The sequence below is a fragment of the Desmodus rotundus genome, chromosome 9, assembly GCF_022682495.2.
Source record: "Desmodus rotundus isolate HL8 chromosome 9, HLdesRot8A.1, whole genome shotgun sequence".
Taxonomy (NCBI): Eukaryota; Metazoa; Chordata; class Mammalia; order Chiroptera; family Phyllostomidae; genus Desmodus; species Desmodus rotundus.
Window position 1 is genome coordinate 44,708,820 of NC_071395.1, and position 23,739 is coordinate 44,732,558.

At 41.9% G+C, this 23,739-nt stretch overlaps 1 protein-coding gene across 3 annotated transcripts in view; it reads left to right on the forward strand.

The window, feature by feature from the left end:
- LOC112301382 (adhesion G protein-coupled receptor E3-like) overlaps positions 1 to 23,739 on the forward strand; it is a 51,977-nt gene that overhangs the window by 16,543 nt on the left and 11,695 nt on the right. For 2 of the 3 annotated variants that reach the window (XM_024556831.3, XM_053910458.1), the window contains exons 5-11: positions 1,131 to 1,168; positions 6,251 to 6,434; positions 8,600 to 8,719; positions 15,718 to 15,905; positions 19,757 to 19,918; positions 22,995 to 23,192; positions 23,475 to 23,710. In XM_024556831.3, the coding sequence (XP_024412599.3) occupies positions 1,131 to 1,168; positions 6,251 to 6,434; positions 8,600 to 8,719; positions 15,718 to 15,905; positions 19,757 to 19,918; positions 22,995 to 23,192; positions 23,475 to 23,710 (1,126 nt within the window). The remainder of the gene's footprint in view (positions 1 to 1,130; positions 1,169 to 6,250; positions 6,435 to 8,599; positions 8,720 to 15,717; positions 15,906 to 19,756; positions 19,919 to 22,994; positions 23,193 to 23,474; positions 23,711 to 23,739) is intronic. The other variant, XM_053910457.1, reaches the window with a different exon arrangement.

Sequence of the window (23,739 nt, forward strand, 5' to 3'; positions counted from 1 at the left end):
TTATTACAACATTATTGACTATATGCCCTATGCTGTACTTTACATCCCTGTGACTACTTTGTAATGCCAACATGTACTCTTTAATTCCTCCACCTTTTTCACCCTGGCCCCTCAACACAACCCACCCTCCATTTGGCAACCTTCAGTATGTTCTCTATATCTATGAGTTTGGTTCTGTTTTATCTGTTCATTTTTTTTTGTTTGTTTAGATTCCACATATAAGTGAAATCATATGGGATTTATCTTTCTGTCTGATTTATTCCACTTAGGAAAATACCCTCTATGTCCATCCATGTTGTCACAAATGGCAAGATTCCATTCTTTTATATGGCTCAGTGATATTCCAAGTTCTTGCACTTTAAGACAAAAGCTTCAATATTACAAGAAAGTTCTTTGCTCTTTTTAGCAAATAGACTCAGCTGAAAACCAAGACAGAGACTTGGTATAGATTTAACCCCAGTTTGATGGAAACAGGTATGTAACATTTGCTACCTTTCCCTCATCTTTCTAGAACAGGTGGCTGTCCTCACAAAGCATAATGAACAACACACAAGGACCTATTAACAGCAGATAACCAAAACAGACATTCCTGTTTTCATTCTAATTCCCAGACAAACTGAATTTAAAAACCTGAGGGATTTAATTTTCTGTTTCCTCAGCCATTTCAGTTATAATGTCCAGCCAAGACCAAATTAAGGAATTTTCAGCTTACATTTTTCTACTTCCTCTACGCTAGGATACTTCCATCACAGCAGTATTGGCATTTCAAGTCCGATAATTCTTTGTGGTGAAGAGCCATCCCGTGTACTGTGAAGTATTAAGCAGCATCCTAGACCTCCACCCCCAGATGCCAGTGACATCCCCCGCCCCACACTGTAACCACCAAAAATGTCTCCAGCCATTGCCAGAGTCCCTTGGGGGTAGAATCACACCCAGTCCAAGAACACTGCTCCACACCATAGCAAAGAATTTGGACTCTGATCCGCCCAGAGGCAAAAAAGCTTATCAGTGAGCACAATTAGCTTGACTTCAGGTGTTCTAGAGATTCAAGTTACATGCACCTTACCTGCCCACCTCTCTACCCTTTCCCTCTCAGTTCCAGCAGTAACTTCCCATGATGTCTTTTGCAGAGATCGCCTCCTCAAACACAACCAAAGGCAACAAAGAGGTGAGTGGAAGCTGAGTCCTGGAACCTAGCCCGGTAACAAATATTTACAAAACTCAAACTAGCTAATGGTGTTCGGAACTATATATTATATGTGTACTACATATTATATATTGATACATCACATACATGATATAAAGGGGTCCAGCACAAATAACGCCCCTTTTATTACAAAATCTTTTATTACAAAATCATAAGCATGTAATTCTGTAACATAACAATGTCACACTCAAGCACACCATATGACATTTTAGATGAAATGTTCAAATTAAAACTATAAATTATTACTGCCATAATATTACACTACCAACCACACTCAAGCAGGTGTTACTTCTGCCAGACCCTATATAGTTTAATATATAATGTATGTTAATTACAATGTAATGTATGTCAACTACAACATAAATATTATAATGTAAAATAATGTATATTATATATAACTATGATATATAAATATATTATAGTTGACCCTTGAACAGCATAGGGACACTGATCTCCCCATGCAGTTGAAAAGATTTTATTTATTTTTAGAGATGGGGAGGAGGGGGAGAGAAAGAGAGGAAGAGAAACATCAGTGTGTGGTTGCCTCTCACGTGCAACCCAGGTATGTGCCCTGACTGGGAATCGAACCAATGACCCTATGGTTCACAGGCCAGCCCTCAGTCCACTGAGCCACACCAGCCAGGGCAATCAGACAACCCAGAAATTGCACATATGGCCAAACCTAACTGCAAAGGAGGTTGGAACAATATGGTCTGTAGCTGGGCAACATGGCCCAGATAAAAGTTGAGGAATTCATTCAATTACTGAAAGGAATATGGAGAAATGGATATTGCAGGACAGTTAAAAGAGAGAGAGATACCAAGAAAGTACCTGTTAGGTAGTGATCATTTAGTGTCTATAAACCAACTCCAAATTTTAACAAAAAGAATCCATGTCTGTGAGAATGGCTAGTTGAGTAGAACAGGCTCATTCCTACCTCTGCCCTTTCTACTGCAGCGGTACAGTTCACACCTTGCCCACCCAGTCTCCAGGCCTCCAGGTACACGCTGTCCTCTCCACCTGAAACTGCTTTCCCCAGTTCGTAACCTGGTTGGCTCCCTGATGCGGATCCTGGCCAGCAGGATCCTGTGTGGTGGCAGCAATAGACAAATACACACGGACTACTGGGTCTTGTGGAGGAAAAGGGACAGCACGACCCCTCTCTCAGGAGGAGAGTGCCCTGACCCTTGCCTTGACAGCTTTTATTGCTTTTCTGGGCACATTACATTGAGGATGATCCTTATTTACTATGCACAGGTTCGCTTTAGGCGGTTACAGAAAACACAGGAGAGGGTGTTACTAATTACATTAAAAAAAGGAAGGATATTTGCAAATGTAAAGAGAAAAGTGGTTGAACTGGTTACACTCCTCCTTGGAAGGTTTGGCATAGATTTTAGGAAGTTACTTTAAAAATATGCAGTAAACATTTGCTGCCTCAATTCAGGGTGAGGGAGTTTTAGCAAAAAGTAAGTCTCAAAGCGGCCTAGGTACAATGCAGTCCTGATTCCCCACGGGAGAACCTATCCATGGGTGTGGGTCCCGCATGTGGACCTCGCTCCCCACTGGCCTTTCTGAGTGGGAGCTGGGCCCACGCCACGCAGAACAGTCTCCTATAGCTCCTTGCCACTCTTCTTTGCTCAAGACTCAATTTAGGTGTCACATTCGCCTGGTCAGCCTCCCTAAACAACCTCCATCTGAGTTAACATCCCCTTCCTCACGTTCTTGTGGTGGGAGGCTGTGGAGGTTAGAAGTGTAGACAGGGGTTCAAATCCTAGCACTGCAGTGGCAAGTGACATAAACAAAAGACACAACTTCTCCGTGATAGAGTTCTCCAGGGAAACAGAAGCAATAGGAGATAAAAATATAAAGAGACTTATTTTAAGAAGTTGGCTCATGTGATTACAGAGGCTGAGAGGTCCCAAGATCTGCAGTTGGCAAACTGGGGACCCAGGAGAGCAGATGGGCTAGTCCCATCCTGAGATGGGACCTGAGAACAGGGAGAAGAGAAGGCCTGAAGGCTTGAAATATAGGGAGAGTTGATGGATGTTTCATTTTGAGTCTGAAGATAAAACAAAAACAAAAACCAATGTTCTAGCCCAAGGCAGTTGGGAAGGGGGATCAGGCAGGAGGAGATTCCCTGTTCTATTCAGGCCCCCACCTGACTGGATGAGGCCTACCCACCTGAGGGAGGGCCATCCACTCTACTCGGTCTACCCATTTGAATGTTAATTTCATCCAAAAACAACTAGAATATGCTTCACCGAATATCTGTGCACCCCACAGCCTAGTCAAGCTGACAGGTAAAGCGAGCCATCGCACTCTCCAAGAGTGGATTTTACACACCTGTACAGTGACGGTAACAATGGCACCCACCTCCTTGGATAGACGGGAAGTTTAGATGAAATCATGTTGTGTGGAGCACTCAGCACAGTGAGTGGTCCAGAGGACACATTCCATCCACGTCATCCATGTCACTTCTAGCAGACCAACAACATCGACACGGTGGGTTGTCACCCCCAAGACTGTGAGCTTCTTGAGGACAGGAATAAGACCCAGCCCTCACTAGGAGTTTAACAAATGCTCATTGAAGTAATGAATAATCATGTAATTAAAAGGAACATTTCATTATAAAATTTATTGCCACGTTCCTCAAAAAGCTAAATGTAGAATTACCATGTGCCCCAGCAAACTCCACTTCTATGACTACACCCAAGAGAACTGAAAGTAGGTATTCAAGTACATATTTGCACAACCATGTTCACAGCAGCACTATTCACAATGGCCAAGAGGTGGAGACGACCCAAATGTCCCCAACAGATGCACGGATAAACAAATATCGTCCATCCACACAGTGGAATGTTATTCAGCCATAAAAAGGAATGAACTTCTAACACATGTTATAATGTGGATGAACCTTGAAAACATGCTGAAAGAAACAAAGCACAAAAGATCATAAAATGTATGCTTCCACTTATATAAAATGTCTAGAATAGACTAATCCACAGAAATAGAAAGCAGATATTTCAGGTGATGAAAATGTTTGGGAACTAGACAGAGGTGGTGGTTGCACAACATGGTGAGTGTACTAAGTTGCCACTGAATTGTACACTTTAAAGGGGTGGATTTGATGTTGTGTGCATTTCACCTCAATTAAAAAAAAAAATAGCTTAGCCAGAAAAAGGCAGGTGCAAAGTCATTGTACCGGGTCAGATACTACAATGGCAATTCTGAAGGGCCAATACTTTGGTGCCTACTCTGTATAAACAGGTTCAAACCAAGAAGATTTCAGCTGTGATTTCAAGGAGAGAGAGAGATCTTCTGCATCAGGCAAAGAGGGAGAGCAGCTCAGCATTTCCATGAAGATTCAGACTGAAAGAACAAGACATTAAGAAGGTTTATGACCTGGCTGGTGTGGCTCAGTGGATTGAGCGCCAGCCTACAAACCAAAGAGTTGTGGGTTCAATTCCCAGTCACAGCACATTCCTGGGTTGTGGGCCAGGTCCCCAGTAGGGGGTGCACAAGAGGCAACCACACATTGAGGTTTTTCTGCCTGTCTTTCTCCTTCCTTTACCCTCGATCTAAGAATAAATAAAATCTTTTATTAAAAAAAAAGGTTTATGAGAGCCCCAGTTATAAATGTTCCTCTCACCCTTAAGTATCACCCTGCTTCAAGTTCTTTGGCATGATAGCATTTTCCTCTTCAGGCCATTCATTTACCCACTACATGAATACTTACTGAGCACCTACTATTTGCCAAGGACTATTTTAGGTGCTGAGAAACAGCTGTGAACAAAACAAAGTCCCTATCCTGATGAGACTTAATGTCTGGTACTTACAAAGATGCACAAACCCCCTGGGGAGCTTGTTAAAGTGCAGGTGGGGATTAAGTACACCAAGAGTCTGCATTTCTATCATGCTCCCAGGTGAGACTAACACAGCTGGTCCAAGGATCACACTTGAGTACAAGGATTTGGGGATCAGCATAAAAATAGTCCTTTAACTCAATTATGTTTCACTTTTTTTATTGTTCAGTTACAGCTGCCCCGCCTTTCCCCCTGCCCTTGCTCTCCCCTGCCCCATCCCCCCACCCCCATAGTCAATCAGCCCCCATTGTCCGTGCCCAGGAGTCCTCTACTCTTCTTTCAATTTTTAGAGCTTCCCCTTGGCCCTTATTCTTCTCCACCCACTGGTCCATCTCTTGCTATCCTTCATAGACAAATGTCTTGATTTTAAAAAGCAGGGTGAGGGGGTAGTAAAGGGCAAAGGAAGTTGAGTATTATGGTGATGGAAGGAGGTTTGATTGTGAGGGGTGAGCACACAACGCAATATACAGATGATGTATCATAGAATTGTACACTTGAAACATACAATTTCACCTACCAGTGTCACCCCAATAAACATAATTGTAAAAACAAAAGTAAAAAGGCAAATTAGAGTGCCTCCTGAGCTATGTCTGCCTCAGAGTTTCTCTTTATATAGTATTACCGTGTTACAATACTCAAGACTGGGCCATTCTTTGCTGTGGGGTTGTCCCGTGCATTAGAGGATGTGGAACAACATCTCTGGCCTCCACCCACTGGATACCGCGAGCACCCCTCAAAGATGACAATCATAAATGTCTCCAGACTTTACCAAATGTCCCCATTGGGGGTCAGAATTGCCCAGGTTGAGAACTGCTGGTCTATTTCTAGCAAACTTACCCCTTCACCATTGGTAAAAGATGTTAGCAATAATTAACCCTTATCCTGTATTTACCAGGCACAGATATGCAACATCTCTTAACTCATTTAATCTTGCCAAAAACTTTATTGGATCCTTTTACTGTTCCCTTGTTAGGTAGGAAAACTAAGGCACAGAGTGATTGAGTGTCCCAAGGTCGCACAGCCAGTGAATGTAGAGTCAGGATTCGAACCGGGTCCTCTGGCTCCAGAGCCTGCTTTCTTGTGCTTTCTACTGTTCCTCAGGATTGTGGGGGCCTAGAAGAGCAGGTGATGATGATAATGATGATGATGATGATGATGATGATGATTAATATCTTTAAAGCTACAACGGATTGTTGAAGATTTGGAGTCACTGCTCACCAACAAGACTCTATGGAGAAAGGGGGAAAAGAGAGAAATCGCATCCAATGTCACATCTATCCTGCAGATGGTGGAATCGACTGTTCTAAAAACTGCCTTGAAAACCCCAGACCAAGAAATCCAGAAAGCTCAAAACAGTGCTGTGGGTAAGGAGACAATAAGGCCTGAGACCCACAGGGCGGGGGTGGGGGTGCTGATTCCTAGCTGGGGTCTGGATTAAGCAATTAGAAATATATATAAATACACTGCATGAGTCTATTTATATAAAATGCATGGAAATGCAAATTAATCTATAGCGACAGGGAGAGGTGGGTGGAAGAGTGAAAATTTGGGAAACTTGGGGTCATGAAAATGCTCACTACCTTGATTGTGGTGGTGGTTGTATAGGTGAATACACCAGTAAGACTCATCAATTGTACATGTTGATGTACAATCAATTGCACCACCACAGAGCTGTTAAAAAAAAAAAAAAAAAGATTATCAGTGGTTTCCAATCCTGATTCCAGGATTTGGGCTTAAAACTATATTTTAAATCTAGTGCCTGCATAACCTAATGGCACATGTTAGAAGAAACATATTACTACATATTTAAAAAATGAAAATCCTTTTGCTCACCTGAACAAAAGGTGGCTCACATGATTGGGGTGTCGTCCCATATACCAAAGTGTTATGGGTTCGATTCCAGTCAGGGCACATACCTGGATTTCGGGTTCAGTCCTGGTCGGGGTGCATTTGGGAGTCAATCAATCAATATTTCTCTCTCACGTTGATGTCTCTCTCCTCCCCCTTCCTCTCTCTCTAAAATCAATGAACGCGGCCTCCAGCGAGGGTTTTTAAAAGATGAAGACCCTTTTATTGCACTTGTCATACATGTTACATGAACATGTGAGATGACATTGGTTAGCTTGACCATGGTCATCATTGCAGGTATATGCGTGTAAAATTATATTGTACACCTTAAATATACAATTTTCATTTAAAAAACCAAATAAAATGCCATAGCAAAATCAAGTATTAATTTTTTAAGTAGGAAAAACATCAACAGAACTATATTTAGACCAACCCGACCAGCCCACCACCCTGTCTTCCAGTCCTGTGCCTAGTGAGGCACCTGTTTGATGAAGAGACACATGTTTGTTGTGTGTGTGACCTTTTACATACCATTGCACAACCTGCTTCATCACTCCTTGTCTCACTAACGTCTTTCCATGTGAACTCTGCTCAGCGTCATTACCTACGTTACTGTCTTCAAGTGACTTACAGGTTTGCATTGTATGAGAGCGAGTGCATAATTTATTTTCCTGTTCTGGGAAATGTGGGGTTTTGCCAAACAACCCTGTGATAAAGACCACTAAAAATTATCTGTGTGTATTTGTTAGGCATTTTCTTAGGATAAATTCGTAAAGGGGGAGTTGTTAGGTCAAGAAGAAAAAACATTTTGGACTTTTGATACATATCACTATTTTGCCCTCCAGAAATGTTTGCTATGCTTTTATTCAGCTCGGGGAAACCAAAGGATTGATTGGTGTGTGCCTAACTATCCTCGTTTTACCAAGCTGTCTGATAAAATATGCTCTAAAAAAGTAATAATAATAAAAATGAATTAAAAAGATAGAATTAAATCTAGTGCCTAACCATCTTGGGAAATTGGAATCTGGACACTTTCATTCTAAATTAAACCATTTTCCAAATTACAGGTAACTCTCACCTTCCCTGATTTTGCCAGGTTCTAATTGGCTAATCAGTAACTCGTGCCCTTTCCTCAGTGGGCTTCAGTCTCCTCATCTATAAAATGGGGTATTAGTAGTGCCTATAATGTACTTAGATCCAGGGCTGATAACTACAATTTTAATTATTTTATTTTCCATCTGTTATTACAAAATTTTATTTAAGTAGCATTCTTTTTTTATATTCCTATAATGGTATCATTCTTTGTTATTCTGTTACTTGCCTTGTTTAACTTTTTAAACATATACAAAAAGGGACATAATTAACACCCTGCTTCATCCATCACCAATTTCCAACTCATGCAGCCATCTTCTTTTTAAAGTAAATATTTTCATGAGCTTGTTTCTTCGTTGCAATTCTTCCATGACTTACAAGACCCCTAATTTCTTAACTACAGTTTCCTCATCTGAATAATGGCCCCTCATGGGGTTATATGAGGCTGCCAGAAGATGACAAGGTATAAAGCTCTTAGCCCAGTGCCTGGCACCGCTTACACATTCAGTAAACGTGGCCCATTTGTGTTGCTGTGCACATTTTTAAAAGTTATAACAACGGCAAACTTGCCCAATGCTTTTCTCACCAGCTATTGAAAGTCGAGTTGTTACAGACAATTGCTCCAAGGAAAGAAAGATCTTCAACTTCAACATCCAAATGAACTCACTGGACATCGATTGCAACGACATCATCCAGGGAAACATACAAGGTACATGTGGTGGCTGCATTCAGAATCCCTAAGACCACACACAGCAGTATCACTATGTGAGTCATGAGGAAACATCCCCAACAGGCTCCTACCTGATAGCTTTGTTACGCTAAGATTGTGTCTTTTGAGATTTTTCCTTAAAAAAAAAAAGACATCTTCCCAAATGGAAGCTTTCTATTCTTCAGCATGGAAGAGACTTCTTTGAAATTTGGGTGCTGTTCTGTTCGTGTCTCACTTGGGTTCACCCAGAATAAGTTTCTAGGACAACTGTAAGGGGTTCCAGTGTAAAGAGTTTGTTCAGGAGGTGATCCCAGGAAGCAGCAATAAGTGTCTTAGGGTTCCTTGGAGAAACAGAACCAATCGAATGTGTGTGTGAAGAGAGACAGAGACAGGTTGCAAGGAATTGGCTCATGTGATGGTGGAGGCTGGCCAGTCTAAAATGTAGCCAGGGAAGAGCTGAGGACGTAGCTCAAGTCCACAGACCGTCTGGAGACAGGATTTCCTCTTCCTCAGGGGGGGTCAGTCTTTTGCTTAAGAATTTCATCTAATTGGATGAGACCCACCCACGTGATGGAGGATGATCTGCTTTACTCAAAGTCTAACTATTTAGATGTTCTTCTCAAGGCCCATCCATGCTGCTGCAAATGGCTGAGTAGTATTCCATTGTATGTATGTACCGCATCTTCATCATCCATGGATGGACCTTGAGAATAGCATGCTAAGCAAAGTAAGTCAGTCAGAAAAAGCTAAGAACCATATGATTTCACTCATATGTGGGACATAAACCTGAAAGTTATAGACACACACAACAGTATGGTGGTTACCAGAAGGAAGGGCAGGGGTAGTAAAAAGTAAAGGGGGTCAAATATATGGTGATGGAAGGTGATTTGACTTTGGGTGATGGGCACACAATGCAATGCACTCACGTACCACAGAAATGTACAGTTGGAACCTATATAATCTTATTAACAGCCAATGTTACCCCAGTAAATTTAATTTAAAAATAAACAAGCTATCACTATAAAAATTCAAGTAAAAAATTATTTTTTTAAAAGATACAAATAAATAAATGTTAATCTCATCCAAAAAATACCTTCACAGCAACATCCAGACTGGTGTTTGACCAAATATCTGGGTGCCACGGCCTTGCTGCGGTGACACATAAAATTAACCACCCCAGCTGGGGAGAGAGGAAGTGAGGGAAGAAAAGGCAGTCGGCACAGGCGTTGTTCGAATGTGTTTGTGAACAGGTTACTGCCAGTGGTAACCAGGGCTCAGTCCCACTGAGTTAGTCCACTCAAGGAGAGAGAACTGGGCCATTCATCCCCCTGCTCTGATTTTCATCACCAGATGAGGGCCCGTCTGGGGAGTTAACTTTCAGACCCTTCCAGTATACCCTGGCTGCAGGTCAAACATTCACTTGGGGAAAGCTTCCAGGCAGACAGTCTCAGCTGCTTGCGGTAGAATCTATCAGCACGTAAAGAAAGCAAGAGTGCACCTGCGACAGCCTGTACACAAGGAGTAGATTTTTACTATTATTGTTCCAGTATTACCAGCCTCTCTGATTTTATTTGAGGGAGAGGCAAGAAATGAATTCACCTTTATTTGTGTCACATTGTCTAGTCACTTTTTTCTTTTATTCTTTTTTCAATTACAATTGACATTCAGGATTACATTAGTTTTAGGTGTACAGCATAACGGTTAGACATTTATATAACTTACGAAGTGATCCCTCCTAGAAGTCTAGTATCCACATGACCAAACATAGTTATTACAATATTATTGACTATATTGCGTGTGCTGGGCTTTACATCTCTGTGACTATTTTGGGGTTTTTTTTAACATTTTATTTATTTATTCTCAGAGAGAGAAGAAAGGAAGGAGAAAGAGAGGGAGGGAAACATCAATGTGTGGTTGCCTCTCACACACCCTCTACTGGGGACCTGGCCTGCAACCCAGGCATGTGCCCTGATTGGGAATTGAACTGGTGACTTTTTGGTTCACAGGCCGGTGCTCAATCCACTGAGCCACACCAGCCAGGGCCCCTGTGACAATTTTGTCACTGCCGAGACTCTCTGATTTTTTTCAAAAGAAACCAAAAATTAGGTTATTTGCATGAAAACCTCTGATGTTTAAATTTGGCAAGAATACATTTACTCTAACTGCCATATAGCTAAAACTGCTATAGCATGATACATAGGGTCTTGAAATCCAATCACGTAAACATGGGTACTGTTGTCTGTACTATTCACCAACAATCCCAAAGGAAAGACAATAAAACACAGACAACAAACCACTTTCTAATCTGACAAAACCTCATGAGACAATTAGTTCCTGTCACTTTCTCTCCTCCCCCAAGAAGATTAAGAACTAGAATCTACCTCCATTTGAGAAGGGACCAGGTGGAGGAGGAAAGCCAACTTCCGACCACAAAATTTCAAAATTATATCGTCACCATGTTCATCTGTAACTCACAATTTGTAGAGAGTGTGCAAGACTTCACAGTGCAGACTAAACAAATTACATCTTCAGCCCAGCTTGTTCCTTGGTCACGTGTCAGGGTGCTGGGGGCCAGGATTTCAACACATGGATTCAGGAGGACACAGCTCAGCCTCCAACAACTATCTGAGCTGAATCGTTTAAATAAGTTATAGACATCTCAGTGTGATTCCATGCCCTCTGAGGAGTACCTGGCATAGCCATGCCCAGCAGCAGACTATTTATCACACCCTAATGGGCCCTGCATCTCACCTCCGAGCATTTGCATTAGCTGTTCCTCTGCTGGGAATGCCAACCATCACTTCGCTGGGTGAACTTTGACTGTTCTTTTAACACAGCTCAACTTTCACCTAGTCTGTGATTCCTCACAGGACTGCCCACTTCCCTCACAGCACCCAGGTCAGGCCCTCCCTCCTCTGTGCCACCCCCACCACCACCCCCAGCATCCTGAACCTGCCTTATCATCCTGTCTTCTTCACTGCACTGTGATTCCTTTCAGGGCAGGAACCATGAATTCTTTCCCTATGGACACCGTACATGGAGAACAATAACAAGTGCAAGTGCTCGTCGAATAAATCCACATTTAGGCTGAAGCCTTAACATTACTAATGAGAGGAAAGAATCCATTGGTGGGTGTGTGACAAGCTCCCAGAATGACATTTCTCTGTCCTTAGGCTCTTCAATACCCCAGTTGTGACAACCAAAAATGCCTCCAGACATTGCCTGATGTCCCCTGATGGGACAGAATCACCCTCAGTTGAGAACTGCTAGTCTACAGCAACCTTGAAATTTATTTCCATTTTAAGTTTGAAAGGGGGTGCTATTAAGTTACATCAGGTGTGAACTGGGACTGTGTAGGTAATTGGAGATGTGACACACCCTCTCCCTCCACCCCAACCCCCACCCCCGGCCAATAAACCATCTCACAGAACAAACCCACAAGGCCAACCAGGGAGACCAGCCTTGGAAACCTCTACAGGCCCTTTCCTCTTTCCTAAGAGCATGTGATTTGCTCTTATGACAGAATATTTCAGCTTAAAAATAAACAATTTCTAAGCATAAGCACAGGCAAATATACCACCTTCTGGTTTTCCAACCACCTATCAGTGTTTCATTCTGACAACAGAAGTTGCCATTAACTTAGAGAAACAGAAGTGACTCTCCTGCTTCTGACCCATGAAGTGAGGCCAGAGAGGCCTGATAAGAGAAACTGCACAGCTAAGTGGCAAAGCTGAAACCCAGAACCCCAGGTCTTGCCCCTAGACTCTTAACTACTCGCTATATATGGCCTCTTTGCCATGTGGAATTCTCAGCAGCCACAAAGAATAGTGAAAACTTACTGACATGGAAATATATTTATAATATTATCGACTAGATAGATAGATAGACAGACAGATAGACAGATAGATAATAGATAATCTGCGTTAGTTTGCTAGGACTGTCATAACAAAATACCAGAGTGGGTGGCTTAAACAAGAGAAATTTATTGTTTCACAGTTCTAGAGACTGGAAGTTCAAGGTCATGGTGTCGGCAGGGGTGGTTCTGAGGCCTCTCTTCTCAGCTTACAAATGGGTGCCTTATCGTTGTGTCTTCACAGGGTCTTTTCTCTATACACACACATCCCTGGTGTACCTCTGTGTATCCTAGTTTCCTCTTCTTATAAGGACACCAGTCAGATTAGGTGAGAACCCACCCTAACAGCCTTATTTTAACTTAGTCACCCCTTTAAAGGCCCTATCTTCAAATAGAGTCACATTCGGAAGTACTGGATTCAGGACTTGAACATATGAATTTAGGAGGGGTGGGGGTGGGGACACAGTTCAGCCCCTAACAATATCCAGTTGGTAGATATGTACATCTCTTACTAATATATGATAAAATTGTAAACATGTGACATATATTATGCATCATACATGCCATATCTAAATGAATGATATAAATATACATTAGCCTATTAAAGAATGACAAATTACGGCAATCCCTTAACTAAGACCCTTCAATGGCTTTCTATTGACTTGAAATAAAAACAGAAGTCCTCTCCCCCAAAGCACATAAGGCCCTGCAGGATCTACCCATCACCTCCCTACCCTCCTTGCTGTTCCCTGAACAAGCCAAGCCTATCCTTGGCTCCATGGTTTTCCCCCTGCTGCCCCTTCCCTCATACATCCACATGGCCCTGCCGTTCTTCACTCTGCTGTTTGAAAACTCTCTAAAATGCCCTCACCTCTCTCTCTGTCCACTCAATTTTCTCCATAGAACTGATCATTCTTTAATATATACCATTATTTATTTGTTTGTGTTTTTTGTCTGTCTTCTGCACCAGAATCTAAGAGTCATAAGAGCAGAAACTCAGTTTGCTTTGTTCCCTGTCATCCCTGGAATAGTGTCTGGAAAGTATAGTAGGCATTCCATTTTAAAAAGCATTGAATAAACAGATGGATGGATGGATAGACAGATAGCCTGATGATTTCCATATATGTTATTTATTTCTAGATGGTTTACATATAGAGAGATCATATAGAAATGAAATGATTGATACGTATGTACATAGAGATACATGTAACCCAACTATAAATGGATTTCCTTGAGTCCACTATCAACATTATATTTCATCTAAAGATATATAAAACAAATCGAAAGGCCTTGAAAAGTAAGTCCATTTTTGCTGAAGTCTCTTCAAGGGACAGCAGAGGACGTGGAATGACATCACACAAGACTTAGTTAACTTCCTAAAAGGCTTCTTTATTGCTGGCCCAACCCCCCCTCTTCTTCCTTCAAAATTCCATCTGTCTTTTCTTTGCTCCTCCTGCCACCTTTCATATCATTTTCTTCTAAAGGTAGATCTTTTCCGATGTAAATTATATAGTTTAACCTCTTGGTTTTTCCAGTTTTTCTCATCCCCCAAATTTTGCCTTATTCAATACAAAAAAAAAAAAGCTTCAGACCCACAAATACAAAGTCAGCCTCAGAATGTGAGAATCTCCCCCTAAAAAATCTCAACTTATTTCAACCCTCATGTGTGTGAACACGTGTGTGCATATGTGTGTGTACACACGTGTGTACATGTCTGTATATGTATCTACACATATACATCATTTTAAGATGAGGTAAATAATGACTGTCAGACAAATGTAAATGAATGCATGTCAAAGACATTCATTAATTAATGAAGAAACCAATAAAATGTTAAGACAAATTCAATGGCAATTCGAAGAACAGATATACACACACAAACATACTCATCTACCAGACAGTCATGAATACTGCAGTCAACATGCTAACAGATGCAAAAACTGATTCATATCCTCTAGAGCAGTACAACGTAATGTTTGAGGCTATATTTTCCATAGGGCACAAAGCAACTGCATATCAACCAGACAAATTGCACTTGTGTCTGTAGAAAAAACTATTTCTGCTACAATCGATTTTCTACATGTTATCTTCTGTGCCTACAGAGTTGTGAAATTGCTTGGCAGTATAAAGGTGCAGCACTCCTACAGAATCAGATAATTCCCAATACTCAGCTCTCCACCGGCTATCTTAGCCATGCAAGTGTATTTAGATACACTTATCTACGTTAGGGAAAAAAACAGAATTCCAACAGTGATTACCTCAAAATGGTGGACTATTATATGAATTTTATTTCATTTTTTCTCTTTTTTTCATCAAAATTATATCGTGTATTTTTACAACAAATGAATTGTAGTGTATCAAATAATGTGGCACTCTACAGAAACTGAAATAAAAACCAAACTATACATGTATTGGTAGGACTAAATCCTGAAAATATTAACTGTAGTGACAAAAGAAAGTTGCAAAAGGATATCCCAAGTGTGACATTGTTTATGTGAATTTGTAAACACAGAAAACAGGACTGCATATTGTTACAGAAACATGCAAATGTGGTCAAACTACAAAATATTTATGGAAAGACTACACGTCCACTTCAAGTCCACAGGTATTTCTGGAAAAGGAAGTAAAAAATGAAACAGTGGGAGCTTTAGCCATATCTAAAACATTTCATTTCTTTTAAAAAATTAATTCTGAAGCCAATATAACAAAATGATAATATATGTTAAATCTGGGTGTAGATGTCAGTTATACTTCTCTGGGTGTTTAAAATATAAGTTAAATTTTTTTAGGAAATAAAGAAGGTGTTTGGCACTGTACTGGGGTCCCTGTGGTTTTCAAATGAAGTCTCCTGCACAGCCACTCAAGAAATTTAGTGCCTTTTGGAAAAACAAAATAATTGGTAAACAGTTGAATTCTCATCCGCAAGCCAGGGGCTGCATCTGAAACACAAGTTCAGAGAAAGAAGCATGATAACACTTCCTGAGCTAGAGGCTGGGTCTTGAGGATGAGTTGGATTTGGGGAGGAAGAGTGAACTTACTAGACACACCTGAGCACGGGCGTGGCCATCATGGGAACACGATGCATCTAGGGAAGGAAAAGGGGCAGAAGGAATGGTGGTGGCACTTTATTTTTCTGTGTCCTTAGGTCCCAGTGCAGTTGCTTTTATTTCATACTCTTCTCTTGGAAATATCATAAATGCAACTTTTTTTGGCGAGATGACTGAGAAAGATCAAGTGTACCTGAACTCCCACATAGTAAGCGTTGCTGTTGGACCCAAAAGGAATACATCTCTCTCCAAGACTGTGATTCTGAGTTTTCAGCACATAAAGAAGGTGGGTCGAAACTGCAATTTGAGCTTGCTTGGGTTTCACAGATGTAGATGGAACAATTTGCATAGCCTCCCAGTCTGGTTCTAGACCTGTGCTGTCCTATATGGTAGCCAGGAGCTACTTGTAGCTATTAGGCATTTAAAGTGGGGTGGGTCTCACTATATTGGGTGATCCTTGAAGACAGGAACTTTGTTTTTGTCATTTATCATCCAGAAAATACTAAACCTTGGTTCCCCAATCTCTCACCACATCCCCTGTTTCTATTCATCAGACAGAGGAAAGGGAGGGGGGTGAAGGAGTAGCAGGTGAAAGGGGAAGAAGTGGTGAGAAATAGGTCACCTTCTTTCACTTCCCCTTCATTTGCCATCATGGCTTGTCAATGGTCATCTCAATAATGCCTGTAGTCCCAAGTGGCACAGATTCTCCTATGAAAGGAAGATAAAAGAACTGGATCATGATCACTGAACACAGAAATAAAAAGTAAGGAGAAAGGATGGAATAAAGAAGAAAAATAAAGTGGTGAACACAGTGGGGGATGGTGAGTCCCACTTGGCGATGAAGGTACCATAGCCTGCTAACTCCTGATCAGTATGCACATTAGAGGTGCCAAGAGCCAGAAAAATTGCTCTATAGAAAAAAAGAAATGGTGGACAGGCGATGGAGACGTAGAGTTGAGAGAGTGTGGCAGAGAAAAGATTAGGATAGTGAAAAATTAAGGGGAAAAATTAAGGGGAACTTTCTGGAAATAATAGAGACCTTACAAGAAAAATTTTTCAATCATAGGAAAACAATAGTTTGCAATTTGCTTTGCAATGTTAACCACTTACCTCAATGTTTCACTCAAGGTCTTCAATAAAATTCCCTTTTTTTGTTCTTGGAAATAATTAATTCATTCATTAATTAATTTAAATGTGGTGGGTCTGGGTTGATATTTCAAAGACTTAGTATTGTGAAGACTTAGTATTTCGAGATTTCAAAAACTTAGTAAGAAAAAAACATTCAAACTTTTTAATAATTTTTTTATGTTGATTTATATTAACATATTAAGAGAAAGGGACCTAGAGCAGCATTCCAGAGAATTATGTCTTTTTTTAACTTACTGATTTTTTAAAGATTTGATTTATTTATTTTTAGAGAGGAAAAGGGAGGGAAAAAGAGACAGAGAGAAATATCAGTGTTTGCTTGCCTCTTGCACACCCCACAACCCAGGCATGTGCCCTAGACTGGGAATTGAACCAGCAACCCTTTGGTTCACAGGCCGGGGCTCAGTTCACTGAGCCACACCAGCCAGGACTAACTTACTGATTTTTTTTTTAGAGAGAGAAAAGAAGAGGGAGAGAGAGAAACATCAATTTGTTGTTCCACATATTTATGCATTCATTGGTTGATTTTTGTATGTGCCCTGACTGGGGATTGAGCCTGCAACCTTGGCGTATTGGGATGATGCTCCAACCAACTGAGCTTCTGGCCAAGGCCTGGAATTATGTCTTAACCAGACATATGTATGCCCTGTAGGGATACAGCATATTAGATAGGCACACCAAAAGAATATTTACAGTATTTTACCCTATAATTGAATTAAAATTTTAGTCTTTTATGTAGTAGATTAAATCTATAAATGAAACAGACACTATTTTAAATGTAGTAAGTTAAATGAAATATATCAACATTAATTTGACTTGTTTATTTTTACCTTTTTTGAATGTGGTTAGTAGAAAATTTCAAATCACAAATTACAAAAATAGTATGTGGCTCACATACTACTTTTCTGGGGCAGCATTATTTTAATGCATGGAATTATTTTAGCTGCAGGTAACTCCTACAGCTGTGAAATTTGAACTGAGGCATAATATTCATTTCTGCAGAGAAGGCTGGCATTATTAAGATCACATAACTCATCAATAAAAAACTTTTATCTAATCTGTTGCCTTTTCCCATTCTCTGTCCAAACTCTTAAAGACAGGAGGGCAATAGCCAGACACAGATGTAGTAAAAAATTGTTTGCTCCTTTCCCTTTCAGTTCTGTTAAGAAAATAAGAATTGAATAAAATCTTATTGTTTGCGACAACATGGCTGGACCTTGAGGGCATTATACCAAGTGGCATAAGTAGGCAGAGTGAGTGTGATCTCACTCAGTGTGGAAGCTGAAAAAGCCAAACTCAAGAAACAGAGACCAGATGGTGGCTGCCAGGGCCTGTGGGGAGAGACACAGGTGAGGGGGACAGGTGAAGGGGATCAGAGGGTGCAAACTTCCCGCCACACTGAGAACGTGCTCTGGGACGTCGCGTGCAGCACCGTGACTCTAGTTAACAGTGACTGCACTGTGTATCTGCAAGTAGCTTTTAAAAGTTCTTCCCACAAAATAAAAATTGTACCTATGTGAGGTGATGGATAGTAACTAAACTTATTATGGTAATCATCTTATTATGTGTATATACATATTTAAAAATCATTACATTTTACACCTTAAACTTACACAATGTTGTACGTCAATTATGTCTGAATAAAACTGGAAAATTAATCTAATTTTAAAATATAAATTTAAGAGTTAAAGGGGAAAGGTGGTGAAATGTAGGTTTTCTCTATCTGATGCATAAAATCTAGGTATAGAATTTTTGATGTATGGCATGGGGCAGAGGAAGTGGAGCAAGAAATCTGGGAATGGCTCAGTGGCTCATCAAAGGAGATCCAGGCCCCAGACAGGAAAACATGTCACTCATGTCCTTGCCCCCACGAACTGTTGCTCTAGAGCCCTTGGGACAAAGAGAAGAGGCGGGAAGCTAATTTTATTCTGTTTCCTGGTGTTTTGTCTTTTTTCCTGTTCCACCCCTCACATTGCATGAACAGTTACTGTGTTGCTTGTTGTATCCCAACGCGAGCAGAAAATCAGATGGAAAAGTGTGGAGTGCACTTAGATGGTACTTTATTTTTACCTGCGCAGGGGCGAACTCCCAGGGTGCCCGTTAAGGCTGCAAAGGGGAGTCGCGCCGAACCTCACAGGCTAGCTCTTCTATACGCGCGCGCAGCAAGCAAGCAAGCTACAGAAGCGGGAGTTGCGGTTATCTCTGCATAGTTCTTGGCTCTTGAGGAACATTAACCAGATGTTAAAATTTTCTTTTGAAACCCTGTCTCCTGTCGATAAGAACCATTTGTCCTACTTAATTTGTACCCTCAGTTTAAAGATAAGGGTCCTGACCTGAGATGAGTCTGGCGCCTAAAGTTTTATGGCCCTCTAACTAATTGGCTGTAACTCAGAATAAGCCCTCTGCAAATCACGTATTGTTTACCCTTACTTTGGCCGACAATGTTGTTTCTCTTCCCTATCTATTCTGGTGACCTTCAAGAGGTTTTCTGCTTAGCAATGCTTATAATTGCCTAGCTCTCTTGCCTAACCCTCAACATTGTTGTCAGGCTCAGAACTGGTGTGGAGAGACCAGGGAAATTTGTTTTCTGGTTGGGGTGTTTTGTTTTGTTTTGTTTTGGTGGTGGGTGGGTGGAGTTGGGGGAACCAGAGAAATTTGATTTGGAAACTATTTGGAAGAAAACTGTGTGAGCCTTACACTGTCTTTTTATCTGACTCTCATGAGAGGCGACTAAGTCATAAAACCCATGACATCTTGTAAAATTCTGGCTTCCACAGAGAGAAATGACCTTATTTTGTGTTTTGTGAAATCCCAGTAGAGGTGGGGCTATGGGGATAGGTGTCCTGGCGGCTGTCCCCTTCACCTGAAAGAGAAATCACCCGAGTCACTTCCAGCCATGGCTCTCACTCCCCACCCCGGTGAAGGCTGACACTCTGAGGGCTGCTCTTCCTGAGCAAAAACACAATAAGCTCTTTCTGTTTTCTGATGAAGCCCCCGAGCGAAAACATCATGTGTGTCTTCTGGAAAACCACGGAGGAGGGCGGCCACTGGTCCAGGGACGGCTGCTCCCTGGAACAGGTGAACAAGAGTCACATCACGTGCAATTGCACTCACTTGTCCAGTTTCGCTGTCCTCATGGCCCTCACCAGCCAGGTAGGATGGAAACATTTAATTCCTCTGGTTAATCCTTTTTGAGCTCCTACTAGGTGGCAGTAAGCGCTGTGAAGAAGAGGAAAACCAGCGAGGGACTGGAGTGACTGCAGAGGCGCGCCGCGTTTGATAGGATGGTCAGAGGAGGATTAAATATGCGAGCTGAAATCTGAGTGTTAAGAGTCAGTAGTGCTGCGATGCGGACAAACCTAGAAAACATCGCGCTGAGTAAGAGAAGCCAGACACAAAGCACCACATATTGTGTGATTCCACTGATGTGAAAATCCATAGAGACAGAAAGCAAACTGGTGACGGACAAGGGTCGGGAGGAAGGATGAATGGTGGTAACTGCTTAGTGGGCATGAGGTTTCATTTTAGGGGGGATGAAAACATTTTGGAGCTACACAGAGATACTGGTTGCATAACACTGAATGCGCTAAATGCCTCTGAACTGTGTACAATGTAAAATGGTAAATTTTATATTATTTGGATTTTACCTCAATAATTTAAAAAAAAAAAAAAAAACAGGCCATAGGAAAGGATCTCAGAAAGAGCATCTGACGAAGAAACACAAGTATGCATAAAGACCCTGAAGAGAGAACAAATTTGGTGTGTTCCAAAGAAAAATGTGAACAGAGTAAATGAGAGGAGTGGGAAGGGGGCCAGTCACAGAGATGGAGGCCGGAGAAATGTGCCAGACCTTGACTGCCATGTCAGGAATTTAGGTTTCATTCAAACTGCAATGGGAAGACAATGGAAGGTTTCTATCATGAACGTTGCATATTTATGTCATCAGAAGATCCCTCTGGCTCTCAAGTCAAGAATGAACGAACAGTGGTCAAGAGTGGACTCACAGACCTGGCCAGTGTGGCTCAGCTGGTTGGAGCATTGTCCTGTAAACCAAAAGGTCGTGGGTTCAATTCCCAGCCAGAGCACATGCCTGGGTTGCAGGTTCAGTTCCCAGTCAGGCCATGTGCAAGAGGCAACCAATCCATTCTCTCTCACATCAAAGTTTCTATCCCTCTCTCTCTCCATCCCTTCCCCTCTCTCTAAAATCAATAAGCATGTCCTAGGGTGAGAATAAAAAATGGGGGTGGTCTCACAGAGACAGGATGGTAGTCAGGGTTCAGGTGGCAGCAGTTGAGGTGGTGGGAGACAGTCAGACAGACACATATCCTAGAGGTGGAGTCAGAGAGCTTACTGATGACATGGGCTGGGAGGCAGCACACAGGAAGTCCTACCTCCCTCTCCTCTTCTCAGGGATGGAAGTGGTACCCCAAGAACACTTGATGGAAATCTCCAACCTCTCCTATTACACATGGCAGTGGGGGAGCTAAAATAGGTTTAAAAGCATAAAATACTTCTTTTATTCATTGTTACATTTATGGAATTCATCTGAGTTAGGCATAGCCTTAGTTTAATCATTTTTGTTGATATATATGTGTAATATTCCCTTGCATGACTCTACGACAATTTATTTATCCATTCTACAGTTAATGAGTATCTAGGTTGTTTCCTGTTGGGGGCTATTAAAAACAATGCTACTTTGCTGGGATGAAGTATAGACAAATTCCATGTTGAACACTCCAGGGTGATAAGGAAGCAACACACTCCAGATGGTGGAGCCTCTGTTATCACAGGTTTCTGAGTGATGTTGTGGAGCAGAGTATTATTCCATCATTATAAAGTTGAAAAGCAGATGCAACTAAGTTATGTTCTCAGGGGTTGAATCCAGAGGTGGTAAAACTTATCATAAAAGGACCATGGCTACTCCCAGGGGAGAAGGTGGTTTGCAATTGGGAAGAGCATCTGGGATAATGTCCACAGGTTAGCACACGATCAGTTTCACTTAATTCACTTATTCACTTAATAATTATTAATCATATGATAGATTGACTTTTGTGCTTTTTTCTGTATATGTGTTATATTTCACAATTTTAAGGTGGGAAAAGCAAAGAATTAAAAAGTTCTATAAAGTGACATTAAAAATGAAAATCCCCACACAATTATAAGAGGTGGTGAGTATCATTTCCCATTAGTGAGTCTGACTAAGTCTGTATGGCTTATCAGATCCCAGGCCCCTGTCTTTAATGAAATGAGTCCCCAAGAGCTGAATTAGATAGGGTATCTTAGTTTGGAGTCTCCCACCAACAGATCTTGATACATGAATTTGAGGGCAAGTAGTTTCTCTGGGAGGTAAAGCCAGGAAACCTCAGTAGGACAGTAGGGAAGTGAGCCAGGGAAGAGAAGACAGCCAGAAAAATATGCATCAAAGAGAAAGTTATCCTCATGGACAACTGGGGCTTGATCTCATTGGGTAATTCTGGGAGATGTCGTAGAACAGGCACCTCAGAGCCTTCCCAGCAGAGGTGCAGTGGGCGGGGGTGTTTATCTGCCAATTCCCCAACTGTTATTGTTTGAGGGTCACTTCCAGGGGCATTACACCCTGGCACATGTGACCTGCTCCAGCATGTCCAAGCACACTCTCATGACAGGGGAAATGCCCTCAGGCAGAGTCACTGGACTTCACAGAAAGCAGCCAAAGGGCAGATAGAGGTGAGTGTAAAGAGGTTAATAGCCTCTGCTACACAGGACTTCTTGTGTCTCTTTGGGTGCAAGACTGAGTCTGGCATTCCCATTCGTTTCAACTTGAATTCTGCTGCGCAACATGGAGCCTATAGTTCACAATAGGGGATTGTGTGCTTAATAACTTGCTAAGAAGGTAGATCTCATGTTGTGTTCTTACCATAAATTTTTTTAAAAAGCAAGGGGACACAAGAAATCTTTTGGAGGTGATGGATCATTCATTACCTTGATGGTGGGGATGATAGCACAGATATATGCCTACTTCTAAACTCATCAAAATGTGTGCACTCAATGTATTGCACAAAAAGTGTGCAATATTTTGTATATTAGGTATACTTAAGTAAAGCTGGGGAAGAAACCCTTCGTCTTACAGACACCTCTCACACAATCATCAGGCTTTGTGCCTGTGTTTATGATGCCCTATTCCAAAGGGGGAAAACCATATCCCAGAGCAGGAAAGTGTGACTGAGATCTTCTCTTTGCTGGGCCCCAGGAGGAGGATCCCATCCTGGATGTGATCACCTATGTGGTGCTGAGCCTCTCTCTGCTGTGCCTCCTCCTGGCAGCCCTCACCTTCCTGCTGTGCAAAGCCATCCAGAACACCAGCACCTCCCTCCACCTGCAGCTCTGCATCTGCCTCTTCCTGGCCCACCTGCTATTCCTTACGGCCATCAACAGAACAGAGATTAAGGTACTGACACTGCCCCAAAGGACCCTTGTCTTGCCCAGGAGATGCAGAGTTCATGGGGCCATGCTGCATTGGACCCCTTAATAAAATGCTCTTGGGTTCTAGGAAAGGTTGGAGGGGTACTACCAAGGTGGCCAGGGCTGACATTGATTACCAAACACTTTTATGTTTGATGACCTTGGTTTGATGTCTTGTGCTCTGAACTCAATGCCAATATAAAGGAGAGGTCTTAGGGTCACACTCCACCTTAAGTATCCCACCTGGTGACACTTGCTTCTCCCCCAGGTGCTGTGCGCCATCATCGCAGGTGCATTACACTACCTCTACCTGGCCTCCTTCACCTGGATGCTGCTGGAGGGCCTGCACCTCTTCCTCACTGCACGCAACCTGAATGTGGTCAACTACTCCAGCGTGAGCAGGTTCATGAAGTGGCTCATGTTCCCCATCGGCTACGGAGTACCAGCTGTGATTGTGGCCATTTCTGCAGCATCCAGGCCTCACCTTTATGGAACAGCTGACCGGTGAGCTCAACTCTCACACTGTGTCATGG